Source organism: Colias philodice, chromosome 11, assembly GCF_061535455.1.
Source record: "Colias philodice isolate Cphi_HAF_F1 chromosome 11, ilColPhil1 Martin Lab GWU primary, whole genome shotgun sequence".
NCBI lineage: Eukaryota > Metazoa > Arthropoda > Insecta > Lepidoptera > Pieridae > Colias > Colias philodice.
In genome coordinates this window covers 9,605,385-9,623,321 of record NC_143096.1, presented here as the reverse complement: position 1 = coordinate 9,623,321, position 17,937 = coordinate 9,605,385, and the positions used below count along the sequence as shown (strand labels likewise).

At 36.1% G+C, this 17,937-nt stretch overlaps 1 protein-coding gene across 4 annotated transcripts; it reads left to right on the top strand.

Annotated features, from left to right (window-relative positions):
• The first annotated feature begins 574 nt into the window (after positions 1-574).
• LOC149484811 (uncharacterized) lies at positions 575-16,034 on the top strand. Of its 4 annotated transcripts, none has more exons than XM_089701067.1 (12): positions 575-721; positions 1,362-1,476; positions 2,146-3,836; positions 3,986-6,404; positions 6,487-6,668; positions 6,761-6,938; positions 7,024-7,459; positions 7,533-7,636; positions 7,723-9,072; positions 9,933-10,155; positions 13,535-13,660; positions 14,998-16,034. In XM_089701067.1, exons 2-12 carry the CDS (start codon positions 1,438-1,440, stop codon positions 15,030-15,032), a joined length of 6,783 nt encoding a protein of 2,260 aa, XP_089557193.1. In that variant the 5' UTR covers positions 575-721; positions 1,362-1,437; the 3' UTR covers positions 15,033-16,034. The 4 variants fall into 4 exon arrangements, with proteins under 4 accessions (XP_089557193.1, XP_089557194.1, XP_089557192.1 ...); XM_089701068.1 differs by having other exon boundaries at positions 1,196-1,476; positions 7,548-7,636; XM_089701066.1 differs by having other exon boundaries at positions 1,196-1,476.
• Positions 16,035-17,937: the final 1,903 nt, after the last annotated feature.

The following is a 17,937-nucleotide window of genomic DNA, read 5'->3' as shown; positions in this document are numbered from 1 at the left end:
GATCTTTGGATGTTACTATTCAAGCTAAAATACTAGATGAGGCATGCATTAGAGCTGTACGTGAGCTGTACGATAACGTATAAATACACATATAGATTAATGAACACTTAAGTGTGTTTTAAAATGTAAGATATTGAATTTTATTATTTAATTTTCAGTATATGACACAATAAACGTATCCTGAAAATTAAATGATAAAATTCAATATTTAGAATGAACTTGTGTTCATTTATCTGTTGTTCTAAATATAGAATAATAACAGTTTTATTTATCTGTAAAGACCATAAGTAATAAAGTACCATAAGTAATAGACCATATCCAATATCTGTGCAATAAATTTACGTAGTCTATGAAAACATTTCCTCAAATATATTACTTTTTTATTGAAATGAGAATAAAATTACGAGATAAGTAATTTTTATTTAATAAAAAAGTATTGTTTATTTTATAAAGTATTGAACATTAATCTAAGATACTTTCCAATGATAAAACTTACAAATATTTATTCTTAATTTGACCGGAAGTCGATAGTACTTCGACTTGTTCCATGAAACCCCCCCGTTGTTTTGTATCACGAAAATGCAATGGCCGCCATCTTCGACTCTTGTGAATGTTTTGGTCGTAGTTTCGGACTTTAAGGCCTTTTTAATTTGTGCTATGAAAATATTTGACGGATATCGCCTAAATACGTCGTAGGGGTTGTTATTTTATTTGAGAAAAGGTTAGTACAACTTATATTCTTATTTTACTCTAGAAGTGTTTACATCTGGATTTCTTTATAAAATTATAGTGTTAGTATAGATGTAAATCTTTTCATACTATTATCCTGATTACTTTTGCTATTGACCCTTTCTGCCTTTTATTTCTTGTAAATGATTACATTTACTTGAAGAAAATACACAAACCTCATTTTCTTATTACATTATATTTTTCACTTCTTTGTTACTAAGCGGAATCAAATAAAAAGTTTCATGCAGTAATTGCAATTTCACTATTACATGGTGGGCTGTATTTCGTTACAATTTTTTGGTTTTAGGTTAGTGTTTACTTTTTTGATGTTTGGAGACATTTCATTTTCGTGCCACAATAATGGCGGCAGTGAATATTAACCTATCTGCTTATTTTACAACTTTACGCATATTTCCTATGCGTTTTTGTATTTTATTTTGCTGTGATCCCTTATATTTTCTCGTAGGAAGCGAAATAATGTGAATTTTGAATATAATTTGGAACAATGACCTCGACAATAGAGTCGTATACGAGCGTTAAAAATATTTTCCGGACATAATATACTTCGATCCTGAACTTATATATGAAGATATCAAAAGGCGCAGAGATAAACCATCAATTTTCGATTGCAGTCGAATAAATTTAATTCGGAGACCAGGCGTTCTCCACGGCATCATCTCGGGTCCGACCCAAGATGGTATTCTCAGCATGTCAACTTCATCGGAATATGAACCTGTGGCCCGGCAAGTGAGTAAAATAATTACCTTAGAAAAATCCCATTTACACAACTAACTTGCTAAGCTCAACACATATTATACACTAGAAGGTACTGTTTTTGAAGTGTTAATTAATATTCTTATGAGATTTTCTAGACTTTAGACAAGCATAGTTCAAACAAAATGCAAAAAATTTACTTTATTTTGCATTGGTCATGATCATAAGTCTGTGACAAAGGTTATTGTACAGTGAAAAGGTATTTCCATTAATCAAAATTTATATATTTATCTATTGATGTTGTTTTACAGTTCATACTCATGATTATATATTGTATGCTGCAGGAACTTTTACGATTGAATAAAGAATTTTCTACCAATGTTGTATTATTACATCCTTTAGTTTTAAAATTATTCTAAGTATTAGCCATAAGGTTGGTAAGTTCTGTGGACTTCATAAAAATATATTATTATGTCGGTGTATTACTATCAATTTGAATTGGGACACATGATATGGGATGTTGATTTGATATTCAAGTATGTCTATTTGATAAAAGGTTTGGTTGATGCATTATGATATCTATATATTATAAATAAATAAAAACAATAACCAAAATTATACCTATGTGTTTAATTTAACATTAAAAATGTATATCCTACACAAGCATAACACAGCTAACTGGTAAATATATTGTTGTTACAGAGTTACGGGCCGACCACCTCCAGTGAAAACATTTTTGAACACATATTGGAATCAAAAGTAATGAATACTATGGATGCACCAAGTGTTCGTACTCCAGTTTTGAGGGCTGTACCCATATCTAGTAATGAGGGCGACCCCGAACCTGATTCCACTAACCATGATAGTATTATAAAATCTGTTCATAAAGTAGAGAATAAAGATATTGATTATCACATTAGCGATAAAGGGTGTGATGGTGAGATGTCTGTAGATTCCCTTCCTAGAATCATGAGGATAGAGGAGGCCTCGCTTGATACCGTGGGGCATATTGCCTACCCCATATTACAAGAAACAGATGACTCCAGTGATGGAAATTATATAGAGAATACTGCAACACTTATTCAAGCACCTCTGAGTAGTGCAATTGTACAGAATGTTGCTAAACTTCCTCAGAACTTTACAATTAATGTTGATGCAGCTGTCGGAAATATAACAGCTATACAAAATGTTTCCCAAGATGTTACCGGTAACCAAACTTTGTGGTTGCCTACAATTCTTGCAACAAGTGCACCTACGGATAATAAAAGTGATGATGATAGACAACAAGGTGTATCACAAATCATAATCACAAGTGAAAGTTATGTAAATGACACTAATCTCGGTAGAAGGGCAAATATAATAGAGGCAAATTATAATTCTCGCCCTAAAACTTCTAAAGTGCAAATTCTAAGTAACATAACTTTACCCAAAAATTCAAATTATTCACAACAATATATAACACAAAACAAAGATATGACAACTCAAGTGTATGGAACCCAGAATCATGTATATAAACTAAGTGCTAATGTGGTGTCCCAAAAACATATTAACAACTCTGTCCTCTGTACTAAGACAGGTAAAAGTCAGTCCCTTATTGGTGGTGCAACTTTATCACCTACAGTTATTAACAACAGCCCAGTAAAGAATGTATCATATGGGTTTGCTAAAGGCACAAATATAAGTAAAGTGAACAATGGTGCTAATATTAATACTATGGTGGCTGCATCGTCTGGAAACATGCAGTGTCACATTTTGTCACGAGTTGTATCTGCGCCCAATAAGGTGTCTGTACATTCTGGAAAGAAATCTGTAAATACATTCAAGGGTAAGAATTCCCAAGTGCAAAAAAATCAATCAAGAGCAATAAAGATTATACAGCAGGCTGGTACTGCGCATAAAACAGAAAGTAAGACATGGCCTGTGGCCAATGTTACATATAAAGGCCAATCTTCAAATTATAACAATATGGAAAGTAACACTTCTAAGGTAATACAAAAGGTGGGCAGTCCTTCCAATAAAAACCAACAACCTTTGGCCTTACAAAAGGTGCAAAAAGCAGAACGATTGGTGCTACAATCGCCCTGTGGGCCTGTTCTCTTAACCACAGCTCCAATGAGCTCAAGTCTTCCAAAAGGACCTCATTATGTACAGTCAGGAGCTACACCTAATCTTCGGTATGTTCAAACATATGGAACTGACAATCAGCTCTCTACGATATCACAAGTATCAGCTAATCAACAGTTAACAGCACAAATTTTACAATCACTATCTCAACCAAAGCTCATGCTTCAACAGAGCCCTACACCAGTCACTTCAAAAAGAAATAATATATCTCCTCATCCCATTGAGGAGATAGCTGAAGTTAAACCTATTAATCACAAAAGGATTGTTTTGTAAGTATATTTATAATGTTTTTTTAGTAGGTTTTATAATTTTTAAATTTAGTAAAGAACATAATACATTAATATTACTGAAATATGTCTAAATTTAAACCTATGTAAGATAAGCAAATAATTAACTCATAAATTTTTATCTTTTACAGTGGAGATAAGTCAACTTTACTAACTGCAGATGATATCATTGGCACAGAAGAGAGACCAAACTTGTCAGAGGAATTACGACGATACACACACCAGGCATTGGCATTTATAATGCTGGATCATACATATGCCCTGCCAATGCAAAAGCAATCAGTGGTTTCGTCACCATCTCCTGCTCCAGTTTCTACCCCACCTGCAAGTCTCTCTACAACGATTACAACAACATCGGCACCAACAACAATAACTACTATCACACAAATATCTTCGCCATTAAGCCCTATGAAAACTTCACCTGCAATTCCAACCACCACACCATTTGATCTTACTCTTTCAACAATTATTCCAACAGCGGTTCCAGCACCCCTTCCAGTAGTAGCGACAGTACCAGGTGTAAGTTGCATTACATACAAACCACAAGCACCTCCTCCGCAAGATGATGATGCAGCATCTGTTATATCATCAATTGAAGGGGAGAGGAGACCTCCAGAGCAAGGTGGCAGTGATACTGAGACAGCTCCAGAAGGGGAAGAAGAAGGCAAAACGAGATGCATTTGTGATTTTACACATGATGATGGATACATGATATGTTGTGACCGTTGTGGAGAATGGCAGCATGTAGATTGTATGGGCATTGACAGAAATAATATACCTGATGCTTATATGTGTGAACTCTGTCAACCTCGCGCCATAGATAGGCGTCATGCTCGTGCCATACAATTAAGGAAAAGAGAAGAGTTGAGCGCACTTGGAGCTTCTGACTCCGATTCGTCAGAATGCACTAGAATTCCTGGGCAAAGACGAAAGAGATTATTAACAGTTACGACATATACGAATACAAGTGGATCTTGTGTTACTACTTATAATAATTCCACTGTTCCAGTACTTCCACCTCTACCGCAACCGTCATTACCACCTTTACCACCGAAAAGAGGGCCAAAAAGGCCAAAGAAAGCAGAAATGGTTAGAAAGGGTACAAAACGAAAGCTGACAGAAAAACGTGTCAAACGCAAGAAGGAATTAATGTTAAATAGAAACAAGTACAATACAAGTAGTAGTATGTCTAATAATCAATCGCACTGGCGAGATCTTTACGAAGTTGCAATGACGAATCATTATAGCCCAGAATTGCGGGCAAAAATCATGAAATACAGTAGTAAACTTGGTAATACATCCAACATGGCTTCGTCTATCACAGCACATTTATGTACAACAGTGCCACACGCTGGCGGCAAAATTTTGATTGCTACGAAAGATCTAAAAGAGAACACTCCAATAATTGAATTGCGAGGAAAATACATGCTTTCAAATCAACACCGCCCACAATTACAAAACTCGGCACGGGCAGGTAGCCAAAAACCTGGACCTTTTGTGTTTTTCTACAGGTTACCTAAAGACAACACTCAGATATGTATTGACACTAGGACATATGGTAATGAGGCGAGATTTGTTCGTAGGTCATGTAAACCTAATGCTGAACTGCAACATTGCATTGTAAAAGGAGCTTTACATGTTTATTTAGTAACTATTGGCATTATTCAGTCCAATACGGAAATAACGGTTGGTCATGATTCAGATGGTAGTAAACAACCTTGTGCTTGTGGCAATCCCAAACATTGCAAAATTAATGGTGTTACTTCAATGGCACCTAGAAAACCGATTGATTACCCTCCAAGAGAAAAACGTAGTCGTAACAGATGTTACAGTTCGTCTTCACCTTTATCTCCACCATTGTCATCTTTACTAACTACACCTACAAAAGAAATTGCTCCACCATTTAAATCAGAAGCTCCAATCATAAAAACTGAGAAAAAATCACCCATAAAACACGAGTTGCCTCCAATGTCACCAGTTAAAGAGCCTATAATGTCACCTGAGTATTTTGAACCTATAAAATCAGAAATTCCTGAAATTAAAGAAGAGCATCAAGAAATAGATCTTACAGCTAAAGAGGAAATGAAACCTGATTTAGATGAGCCTGATTTCGTTAAAATTGAGCCTAAGATTGAGGAAAAACCAGAAGAAATACCAATGCCTGAAACAAATTATGAACCAGAACCTCCGAGCTGTCCAACTGTGATCCAACAACCTGTGATTGAAGAAATTAAAGAAGAAAAACCAAAAATAGAACTATACGAAGCTCCCGTGGTAGACGAACCAATCTTACCTTCATTTTTTTCAAAAATAGAAAAAGTTGAGGAACCAAAAGTGGAAAAAGAAGAAGAAAAACCTAAAACTGAACCGAAATCGGCAGATGAGAGACCAGTGACTCGTGAAGTTACGGCTAAGTCTGCGTGTCATGATCGCTCTTCACGATCAAGCAGAACCACATGTGTTAATCAAGACTCATTAGATGATAAAACTGATGATTCTCAAGACAAATTGCCAACACCTTCTGGTAAAGAAAAAGATAAAAGGAAAATGGTAAGCAATACCCATAATAGTTTTAATAATCTTATTTTTAAATTAGATTAATTTTTATGCTAAATCTAAGAATTGTTTGCAGACTCGTGAAGAACGTAAAATGGAGGCTATAATGAAAGCATTTGAAAGGATGGAAAGAGCTGAACAAAGGAAACAGGAGGTTAAAGAGAGACAAAAGCGCAGAGAATCAGATCCGCATCCTCATAATTACAACGAAAAAGATGACGATGATGACGTACATAATAGCTTCAAAAAGCGGAAAAGGTATTGTGTAGTTTTTAAATTGCATGTATGATATTTTTACGTGCAAATGAACAAGTGAAATTTATATTTAATACATTAATTTTATTTTACAGACGTAAAGGTCGTGCACGCACTGCTTCGCAATCGAATCGACGTCGTCTTAACTCTGCTGACAGTGATCTTGTGACTTCAGGAGATGAGGCACAGCCTTTCTCCCCACCTCCAGAACATTCTAGAAATGATGTTCATACATCTATTGATGAAGATAAATCACATGAACCTGTTTCTGAGGTATGTTGATAAAAATTGTTGTCTTTTTATTCATATAATTTGTTACTGATTATAAATTACAAGACTAATATAAATTTTATTTCAGAATCTGGGATTGAGTTCAGCGTGTCTCCTTGTGGAAGCGGCCGTTGGGTCCGTAGAATCGGCGTTCAAACAACCGAAAACTAAGAAGACTATGGCTAACGAATGGATCGGTCGATCGCCGGATCGCACTCCTTCACCGTACAACTCTCCATACCGCCCGCCCTTAGTTTCGGCTACGTCTTTAGAGAGTTTAGTGAGAGTTGCGTCCACCATGATTGGCGATCTCAGTGGAGGTCAAGACTTTCATGAAGAAGAACCGCACTCGCCGCCGAGAACACCAGGACGGGATAGAAATAAACCTCCAAAGAAAGCTAAACGGATCACACGAAGTACACCGCCTACTGAACCTCCGGAAGTCGCGCAACCAATGCAGCATAGTGCTAAGAAGCGATGGTTAAGACAGGCCATCAGTGAAGAGAGTGACACACCATGTATAGGTATTGCGTCACATATTTATATTATATATTTGTATTTTTTCTTTTTTGAATATTTTTACTATTTTAAATGTAGACACCTTTGTTTCAGAATCTCCACCCAATGAAATGGTTACTCCTTTGAAGAAGCGAAGATTGGCCAGAGAATCTTTATCCTACGACCAAAACCCTATAGATCACGTATGTATTAATTATGTTCAATTGTACATTTAAGTATTGTAGCTTAGTTTTATTAGTATCTCATAATTTTTTATATTTTCGTTTAGAGTCACGATGAGACTTCGCCGGTGTTAACTTCTGAAGATTCACCGGTGAAAGAAGACTCGTTAGCATTGGCGCGGCAATATAAACGAAATATTATGGATATGTACGCAAGAGATAGAACGCGGTCTGACAGTGGCCAAGGTTCTGATGATCAGTGTAACATTGACCATGATGTTCTAAATGTAAATTTAAAGGGGCCACATAATTCTGAACATATAAGGAGGATAATCGGTGTCCCTGACGAAGAAACGCCAGAGATACCTAAACAAGTCGACATACCAGCAAATAACAATAACAATTTGGAAATTGAAGAGACTAACAATAAAGTTGTGCCAATGGAAATAGATACGACTGTGATAACGCAATCAAAAATAGAATCTAATGAGATCAACACTGAAGTAAAAGGAATCGAAAGTCCAAACGAAAAAATTAACAGCTCACAATCCGCCGATACGAGTGGCAACTCGTCTCCGCAACGTGACGAAATGGACGACATTCAAAAGAAAATACATTCATTTCATACAGAAAACATAATGATTTTAAAGAGTAGGAATAAGAAACCACCAAAGGAGAAGCGGAAGAAAGTCAATTTAAACTTCGATCTTAACATGGTTGACGATCAGATCAGTATTCAGCTGCGGACGGAAGACGATACTAGTAATAGGTCGGAGAGCAATGGGGATATTCACGACGACGCAAACTCGCATGAGGATGTGAAGATGCACGTATCGCCAGAAAATATTCCGTTGCCTCCCGTCGAGTCGATACCGCTACCGGCTCCAGAGACCATACCCTTACCAGAAGAAACCGATCCGATGCCAATAATTCCGCCTCCAGAAACTATACCTCTTCCCGAGGAGCCGATGAAACCGAATCCGGCACAAACGTGTCCGGAATCACCTCCGGAACTCGAGGAGAAAGAGATCATCGAACGTCCCACCGTCTTAGAATCGACGGTGCCGTTCTCGACCAGGTTCAGTTCGACCGGCCTGTTCTCGGGCATATTCAGCAACATGACGCATTCGTTCAAAGTGGACTCGTCGATAAACGAGAACATACCGAACATGTCTCTAATAAAAAGTGCAATAGATAGGACTACAAGTTTAGACAGTAGTATATTCGATAAGGACAGTATTACGCCAGTGGACGAATTGAAAAGTGTGCAAGAGATTTTGACGCGAGTGAACAATATGGACTCGAATAACAGTGTGTTGCTGTCGGGGGTGCTGAAGAGCTCGAACAAGTCGAGCCTGGCGTCGCCGGCGCCGGCGCGCGGCAAGCCCTACTGCCCGCGCAACGACCCGCGCCTCAACCCGCCGCCCGCCGACAAGCCCAAACCTGTCCGCAGAAAGGTCAGTTCTTACAAATTAAATGATTCTACAGTACTTATTATAAAAATAAGTATTAATTGTAGCAATTTTGATTTCATGAATATGTATATTAACCCATTGAGCCCCAAGCGGCCCGATCGGTCCCAGACACAATAGATTTTCTCTTGTGTCTGTATTAGGCCTGAGTTATAAAAAATATAAATCCTATTTTTTTTTAAAACTTGTTTTTAAGTAAAATGATGGATAATCTTGTAGTTGCATACATATATCATTATGACTACATTAACATTTGGATGCTAATCGTTATGCAAGCTGATTGTGGAGGTGTGTGATATTTTACAAAACTTAACCAGATCAAGGTTAGCATGATAAGATATAAGCAGTTATCCAAACATGAGTATTAAAATATTTTTATTTATAAAGTCATCATTTTTAATTATTTGTCACTTATTTTTATTATTTATGATATCTTCTACTTTATAAAGCAGGTGTTTTTTGTGCTGTGTTTGAAAGTGTTATTTTTATGAATATTAAAGTATGTCACTTTGGACACTATAAACAATAATTATAGTTTTTCAGGTGTAGTGTTGTTACATTGGTTTTAATTTTGAATACCAACACTAAATACTACTACTACTACTGATAAAGAAATCTTTATTATTGAACTGTTAAATTGGTACAAGAAACTAAACTAGTTAAAAATATGATATTACAAATGAATAAAATAAAGTAGGTAACTATCAAATTCATAAAAAAATACTTTCGTCAATTCATACATGACACTGACAGGCTACAATGGAATAAAATACTATATTAAGTTCATACAAAACACGTATTCCACCGATACATAACACACGCAACTAACCGGGCGCTCCCCGCAGCTCTCTATAACGGAGTACCGCAAGCGGCACAAGGGCCCCGCGGCGGCGGACGACGCGGGGCCCCCCGAGGGAGAGCTGTGCGCGGGGCCCGACTGGTCCTCGGGCTCCACGTCGTCGGGCTCCGCGTCGCTGTCCCCGCAGCGGCTCGACGCGGCGGCCGCGGCGGCGGTCGACGAGCTGGAGCAGCGCCTGCACAAGGACCTCTCGTCGCATATGCCTAAGGGTGAGTTTCGCTTGCAGGTGTCAAGTTACGTGCGGCGTGCCTATAGCACAGAATACATAATAGTAGCTAAACGCTACATAACGGACACTCTCTGCCTCCCGCCAAAATTAAACACTTACCTCACCCCGCACGATCAGTCTAAAAATGGTCCACATTTTTCTACAGGGACGATACGCAATGAAGATTGACAACATTAATCAAATTGACTTATAGTAATTTTTTTATTTTGGATTTGTGATTACCGTTTTTCGTAGAAAATGGTTAGATATTGTGCTGTTTACGGATGTATTTCATCAGAAAAACGCTATTTTTTTTTTACGCTAGTCAAAAATGTGCCAACCATAAAGCGTTAACACACACATTTGCAGTCTGTATGGAGTGTCCGGGGTGTGCCTATAGGTAGTAGTGTAGTGTGTAGGTGGAGAATTTGGATGAGTGGACAGCCTTTTTTTTTTTTTTAATAGTGGGGAAATCTTCCAAAGATACCCACGGCCCCCGGGGAAGGAGCCGTGGGTTATGTCGGATTCTTACCGACTAAAACCCCACTGTGTTCCGTCGAGCCGCTTTGATGATGGGGCCGCGGGTATTTGTTAGAATTCTTCCGCGACCCCCTCGGCGGCAGCCCATCTCCAGGCCAGGCGCAAGCCAAGAACAGGAAAGGTGGTTTGCCTGCTCTTCCCTCCCGTTGGCGGCATGAGCGGAACACGTCTCAAGTCGCCTCACCGCACTGGACGATGGATTACATTCCCCGTTCCACCGCCCGGATGAGTGGACAGCCTGGAACCTCTACCCATATGACTTAAAGTGAGATTGCTTTGCAGCTTCTAACTCGTGCAATTGTAGGTAGAGATGGATTGTATACGTGGAGTATTAGGTCGAGGGAGCATCGCCTGCACAATGATCTCTCCTCGCATTTACATAGCTGAGGCTTCGTTCCACTAGGAGAATTTAAGGCGGATAAATGTACACAGACAGAGCTACCAAAGACGTCTCCTTGCAGGCTTGCATATACCTAAAGATGACGACTAATGGATAGATTTCTGGCATTAAAACATTCTACATTTTATATTATTTTTTTTTCTTTTATACATTATATTTTGTAGAATAGATTAAAAATCGATTAAGGCTACCTTGAGTTCTGCTAAATAACATAGGAATAAATTGCATTGCAGCAATTATAGTTACAACATTTTAAAAGCCGTAAAATGTAAATTCTGGATGAGCCCAGATTAACCTACATTTTCTACTCTTTTATGTTCCTGTCGACGTTATTTAAAGACTGCCAAAGCGATCGAGATAATTGCGTGGCAATTAAGCCGTCAGTATATAATGAGTTTACACTATACACAATTATTGTCGTGTTGTACGTACTTCCTTTGCGTGCAATTAGAAAATAAACACCCGCCTACATCCGGCTCGCTGCATAAATCTATTTAATTAATTGCACTTTTATCGGGTTATTATGATTCCATGACTAATTAAAAAGTTATATCGATGAGTTGTTTTAGCGATTAGTTAAGTTTTTATTTATAGATGTTTTTATGGCATCATGTTAACGATATTAAATTGTGTCACATTTTTAGAACAATAAAAAAATAGGGTCAACTTTATGCTAAAATGTTATTTTCAAACTATGTTTGCCAACATTGTACACATGTCACAGTATCAAGCATAAGTAAACAATATAAAAAACGCGAGATCGTGACTTGAACGTTCATCGTAGAGCATTACAAAAACAAAGGTCACACATTTTGATTCAGTATCAGAACAGGAACTAAATTTGAGAGTACATTGGATGTCGTCACTAAAATTGCGTCGTAACTCACGCACGACGCGTTTATAACGTTAACTATACTCTATACCCTTATCACGGGATCAATACCATCTAATCCAGGCCATATCATTTATCTGAACGTATATCGAATCAATAATTCAATTGATATCTGCCGTGAAGGTTCCATACAATGAAATTAACATACAACTCAACGTTGTTGGAAACAAAAGTGAATACTTGAATACACAAACATGTTTTTGTTGCGACGAATGGCCGCTGTTTTCTTGCCAAGTGCCAGATGGGCCTGGTCGTTCGTGAATTGATCATTCTTGATGCAAATGAATTTAAATGAATCATTACAAATGGCCTGACTAATAGGGGCGATTTATGCAGATAATTGATACTGGCGGTTTTGTCCTCGTTATCGTAAATTGAAGCGTCCTGATGCTTACACGAGCCGTTTTGTCAATCTATTTTTGTGCGCAGTCTAGAAATTACGGACGGAACACATCGGTTGGGTCTTGCCAACTAATGTAATAGAGATCGATTTGATTTATAAATAGACTCTTATGTATTTTTACTGCATCCAGCGGATATTGCCATTAATCCAATGTATGGTAATAGTAAATCATGAATGTACGCTTGCTTAGTAGATTGACTCAAGGTTTTACACTGCTATGGCGCAGAAATAGCTGCAAAAAAATAAACACGTGAAAAATTTGCATTAACATCAAACCGCAAATAATAAAACTATTTTTATAACAAACATTTAAAGTGACTTATAACATGTTTTTTTTTATATAACTAACTACCTACTTTTGAATGAATATTTTAACAACATATTAATATGAAATCCGGATTTGCGGCTCACGTATACTGCGAATAGTTTATGTTAATTCTGTGACTAATGTATACGTCGTGTTGGTATAACAATAGGAATGTTTGTACAAATGTTAGGGGTTTCTTTGTTGCAAGATTTTATACAAAGTTCTTATATACTTTATATATGACGTGTTGTCACTGTTTGATAACAGCAATAGTTTGCGGTACTTGAAAAGAGATTTATTTTATCTGAAAGTTATACAATAAAACTATAAATTTTACGGGAATAAAAATATTTTATATTTGTTGCTTGTTTTAAATACAGTATAATTTAAGTAATTTACAATTAAGTGCCAACCTGTTTACTAAACTATTATTATAAATGCGAAAAAATTCTGTCGGTCTTTTACGCTTTCACAACTGAATCGATTGGAATGAAATTTGGGAAGGATTTGGAGAAGAAGTCTTTGGGAAAGGAGGAAAGAAGTTATTTTTTTGACAAACCTGATGGCTTTGTACAGTATAATTATTACAAAGCTAGTTTGCATCAATCCCTGTGAAAAAATCTTATTTTAATCTAACTCTCCATTTTATCTCTACATTAAACTCGATGTTTACGATTTGTATCTGGCTTAACAGAAAAAAAAATCTGTTTAAGACGTTCGATTTCCGTCCGGCCTGAAACAAAACCAATTTGGCCACAAATAAAAGAAATATTTTGTATCTGGCCACACACAAAAATTCGAAAAAAAAAATCTCATTCGAAATTCAAATCGCCCGCAGGCGTGTTCGACGCGCAGCCGACGGCGTCGGAGCGGCAGCGGGAGAACCTCAGCTCGCGGCTGCGGCGAGAGTTCGGCCTCGCGCTGCCCGACGACGAGGAGGCGCGCCCGCCCACCGACACCGCTGGTATGAATTCTGTACATTTGATTGAGAAAAATATTAAAAGGTTACCAAAAAAAGACGGGTTGCACTCCGGGAGTGCCGGCAGAAGTGAAAACTTGATTATTAACGTTGAGCATGTTTGATATTTTGGAATGGTATCCGTCTTACGCTTTTTCGATCAGGTCACGTGTCCTGACGCGAGTTTAAGATTATATACCCATTACAGAAAAAGTGCTCAACGCTGCTAAAGAAGTTTTCACTTCAAAAATTATTCGCTAAACTTATTTTTCTAATGGTAAAAGTAATTTTTCAAATCGATAGACTAGTTTTGGAGTTAATAAATCGCAATTAACGAAATTTTCATTCGAAATTTCAACAAAGTGCATGCGGTCGTTCAATTGTGAAAGCGTAACAGACAGATTTTCGCATTAATTTTTTTTTATTCCTCTTGTTTATTTAGAAGTTTATTTTCCTATATTTAAATTATGTGAGGGCCTGTAATTGACACCATTATGAGCATCAAACCAAGCTAACAAAATGAAGTAGTAAAGCGTTCGACATCAAAGTACATATATTGAATGTAATTGAACTAATTTAAATTATTTAACGCGTAGCTGTTTTTCTATTCATATATGCATACCAAAGTAATTGACGATTGAACTGTACGCATGTAATTATTTTAACAATTTGATATTCACATTTGTTGTAAATGAATGTTAAAAGTTATTGTTAAAGGTCGAGAGGTTCGAGGTTAGACGAGTGCAAAAATTTCAAATTCTATTGATTTTGAAATGTTTATCGCAATTTTAACATTCAAATAAAAGTGTTTACAGGCAGAAATTGGAAGAATATATTTTACATCCACGAAAAATAAAATACATTGAACTAAATTAAAAGTACTAAATATTATTGTTTAGTGTAATGTAATGATTATTCTCTAAATTCTGATTAGCTGGCCTATCTGGCTAACTATCCAGTCACATTAAAGATGTCCATAAAAATATTACACAAGTGCATTCCCTATTCCCCTACTAATAGCATTTAGAATATAACTAGTAAAGACTACATGTATTACGCAGTTCATTAAAGAAACGAATCTTCAATGGCGGCCAAAGCTGACACTGACGTATGGTAGGGTCAGCAAAAAAGAAAATAAAAATAATGTAAATGGATAATTATTTTATTAATTATTTCAAATTATTTGTTGACAAACTTTTTGTGTATTTATATGAATTATCATATTTACGTATACAGAATGTAACAAAATCCCCATAATATTTGTAATGAAGATTCGTTTCTTTATTGAACTGCCTAATATATAATATTTAATATAATTAACAGTGTGTTATTGTTGTTTCCAGATGTGGTGGAGGGCGCGAAGCGATGCGAGAGGTAGAGGCGACTCTACGCACATGCGATAAGAAAATATTTTTGTAAATCTCACGTTTCGCTTGTAATATATTATAAATGTAACTTTTTTTATCGAGTTGTGTGTGAGGCGTTGTATATTTCAGTTTTCAACTTTTTTTTATTTTAACTTCACGGTTTTTCTGCAAGTACAAATTGTTTTTATTTTCCCCTCTGTACATATTGTATATAGATTAATGTAAGTCGTAGGGAAGCTATGCGGTACGTATGTATAACGGTATGTGAAAAGATTTTTTATATATGTACAATGTTTATGTATCTTATTGATATGTTTATTAATATATTTATTTGATGGCGCGTCCTAGGGAACGTCGGCTAAGGTTTTGTACGCATAATGTATAAGTAAATTATAGTTGTTTTTATTGTTTTACTTTTTTTTAGGGTATACACCGGGGTCTCGGGACTCCCCTAGGCTATCTAGGCGTAGTGTTAGGGGTGTAATTAGGAATCGATATGAATTCGCATTAGCCATTGTTAGAGGTTACATTTTATGTGTCATAATTTTAGGTGCGCGTGTCTGCAATAAACGATCACACCATCACAACGTTTTGCCGTGTTTCATGTTCATTTCTCCCAGTTATATTTTCCCGGCTCTTTTCTTTATTACAACACGTTTATTAGAACACGTTCAATGATCGCGAATTATTCGTTATGTGTCTGCGTCACGTGCGTCGGAACGTGTCGGCCATGTTGCACAACTTCCACACGTGTTATCGCACATTAATTAATATCATAATATCGTAAACAGGATATGTTACGCCGTGTTATGTTTTGTATCATTTTTTCATACAGTTTAGTTTAAATTTTATAAATTGTCTAAAAATCTTCATTCCCCGTACGTTTCGTTGTAATTCCGTAGCATGTGTTTGATGTTTGTTTTAATTGTAACATAATCATCGATTACAAGAGCAATTTTTTATATTCATCGGTATGGTTGCTGTCTAATGAATGATATTTTTATAATCGATTTTAATAAATAGAGTGTATTGCAATACATAGTTAAAAATATTAGTGATAGTAATAATGCGCAGTTTTAGATATAATTAGTGTAAAAACGATTTTTCACACACTTGTTTTAATTGATTGTACCTATAGATTATAATTAGCGAGTCCGTAACAGTTTTTAGTCTCGTATTCGATATAATTTCACGTTTAGACAGTGACTATACCTAACATGACAACGAATGTATGTTGTGAGTAGGACTCGGGCTAACGTCACCTTCCCAGTGATAATAATAGTTAAAAAAAAACTAAAAAAACACGCTTTTTGCAAATTGAAAAATGGAATAATTTTATCAAATTAGTGTATTGTCATCGGTCCTCAATAAATCTACAAAGTTTGAACGAAATCTGGCCGTTTAAAGTGGGTCAAAATCGCGCCCAAAGAAGTCGGTTACAAACAAACATACAGGTGAAGCTAATATAAAGCGTGTAAAAATGTGCGAAATGCAAAATATTCTATTGGTTGTGACGAATAAAGTTGTTTTGTTCGGGCCTAACTGAGCGTCCAGTTACTATCTCGTGTTTCTGTCACAATTTCTCATCTAGTCTTCAGTCGGGTAACTTTACAATATGTCGGTGTAACAACGTTGCAGCTTTCCACGTAAATCCACATTTCAGTTTCACAGCTCTATTTGAATAGAATTTAGATTTAATTACTAAATACCAGTCTGATTTCTTTTTATATGCAATATCTAAGCGGTATCCAGTTGACTCAGTTTAAATTGTGTCGTTGCAGTATCTATCCGTTATATTTGTCCATTGCATTGTTAATGCGTGGTTAATCAAGCCCAGTGCGTCGAAATTGCTCAAAAATTGTACAATTTGATTTCAGAAATAATTTTTCCAAATCACACGGTCAGCCTTAATGCTTGTCGCCTAAATTGAACCTTCTTACCGCCTATAATTTTATTTTAAGTGGGCACAGCCATACACGATTCTTGTGTTCATTTCGTTACTTAATATTATTTTTGATACAATCAGTCGGGAGTCACATAGTGATCGAACTATCCATTGGAGAATTTATTTTATTCTTTGCACTTATTATGTGGTCAGTGGTCACCCATTCTCGTGTCGAACCGGTTTCTGCACAAACTCAGTGTAAATAAGTATGATGTTGTCACATTCATTATTTTTAATATGGTTATTTATAATTTTATAAATACTTTGGCATTTATAATAATCACTCCCATGAAACGTTTGCAAGTGTGGCAATATTGATGGACTACCTACTCGGTAAACGTCATTTCACTAAGCATAATCGAACTTAGATTTAGTCAACGTGTTGCAATAATCGCCTAAAGGCTTACGTGTAGTGAAAAAAGTAGACGGAAAATGATTTAGCTATTTTACTATGTAATTCACGATTTATATATTTTTTGTACAGAAAGCTATTTTAGCGGAATTTGGTGTAATATGAAGTGTTAATGTTTTTGGAGGTCGACATTGACAAGAGAAAAATAAAATTGTATATATTTTAACTGGTTGTCGAATAGATTGTAAATTTGTCGCTTATTCCCTTCAAGTTAAAGTGCATTTTGTTAAGACTCCTTGTGTCCATGTTGCCATATTTTATTTGGTATTTTAATTACTTTTATTTACTGGTATGTCTTTAGTATACATTTATTTTCGTGTTCTATTGATTGTATTGTACTAATTGCAAAGTTTTATTGAAACGTTCGTTTTCCAAAAAAGTATATTTATTTTAACATGATTTGATGAACACCTCTTTTGAAATAACGTAGAATACTAAAGTTTAAGAATATGTGTGTTTATTGGTTGCTTTAATTTTGAACTTTATATGCACTTTAACGTCTCGTAGACTATTAGATGAAATCTTTGTGATAATTTTTTTAAAATATCATTCAGTAGAA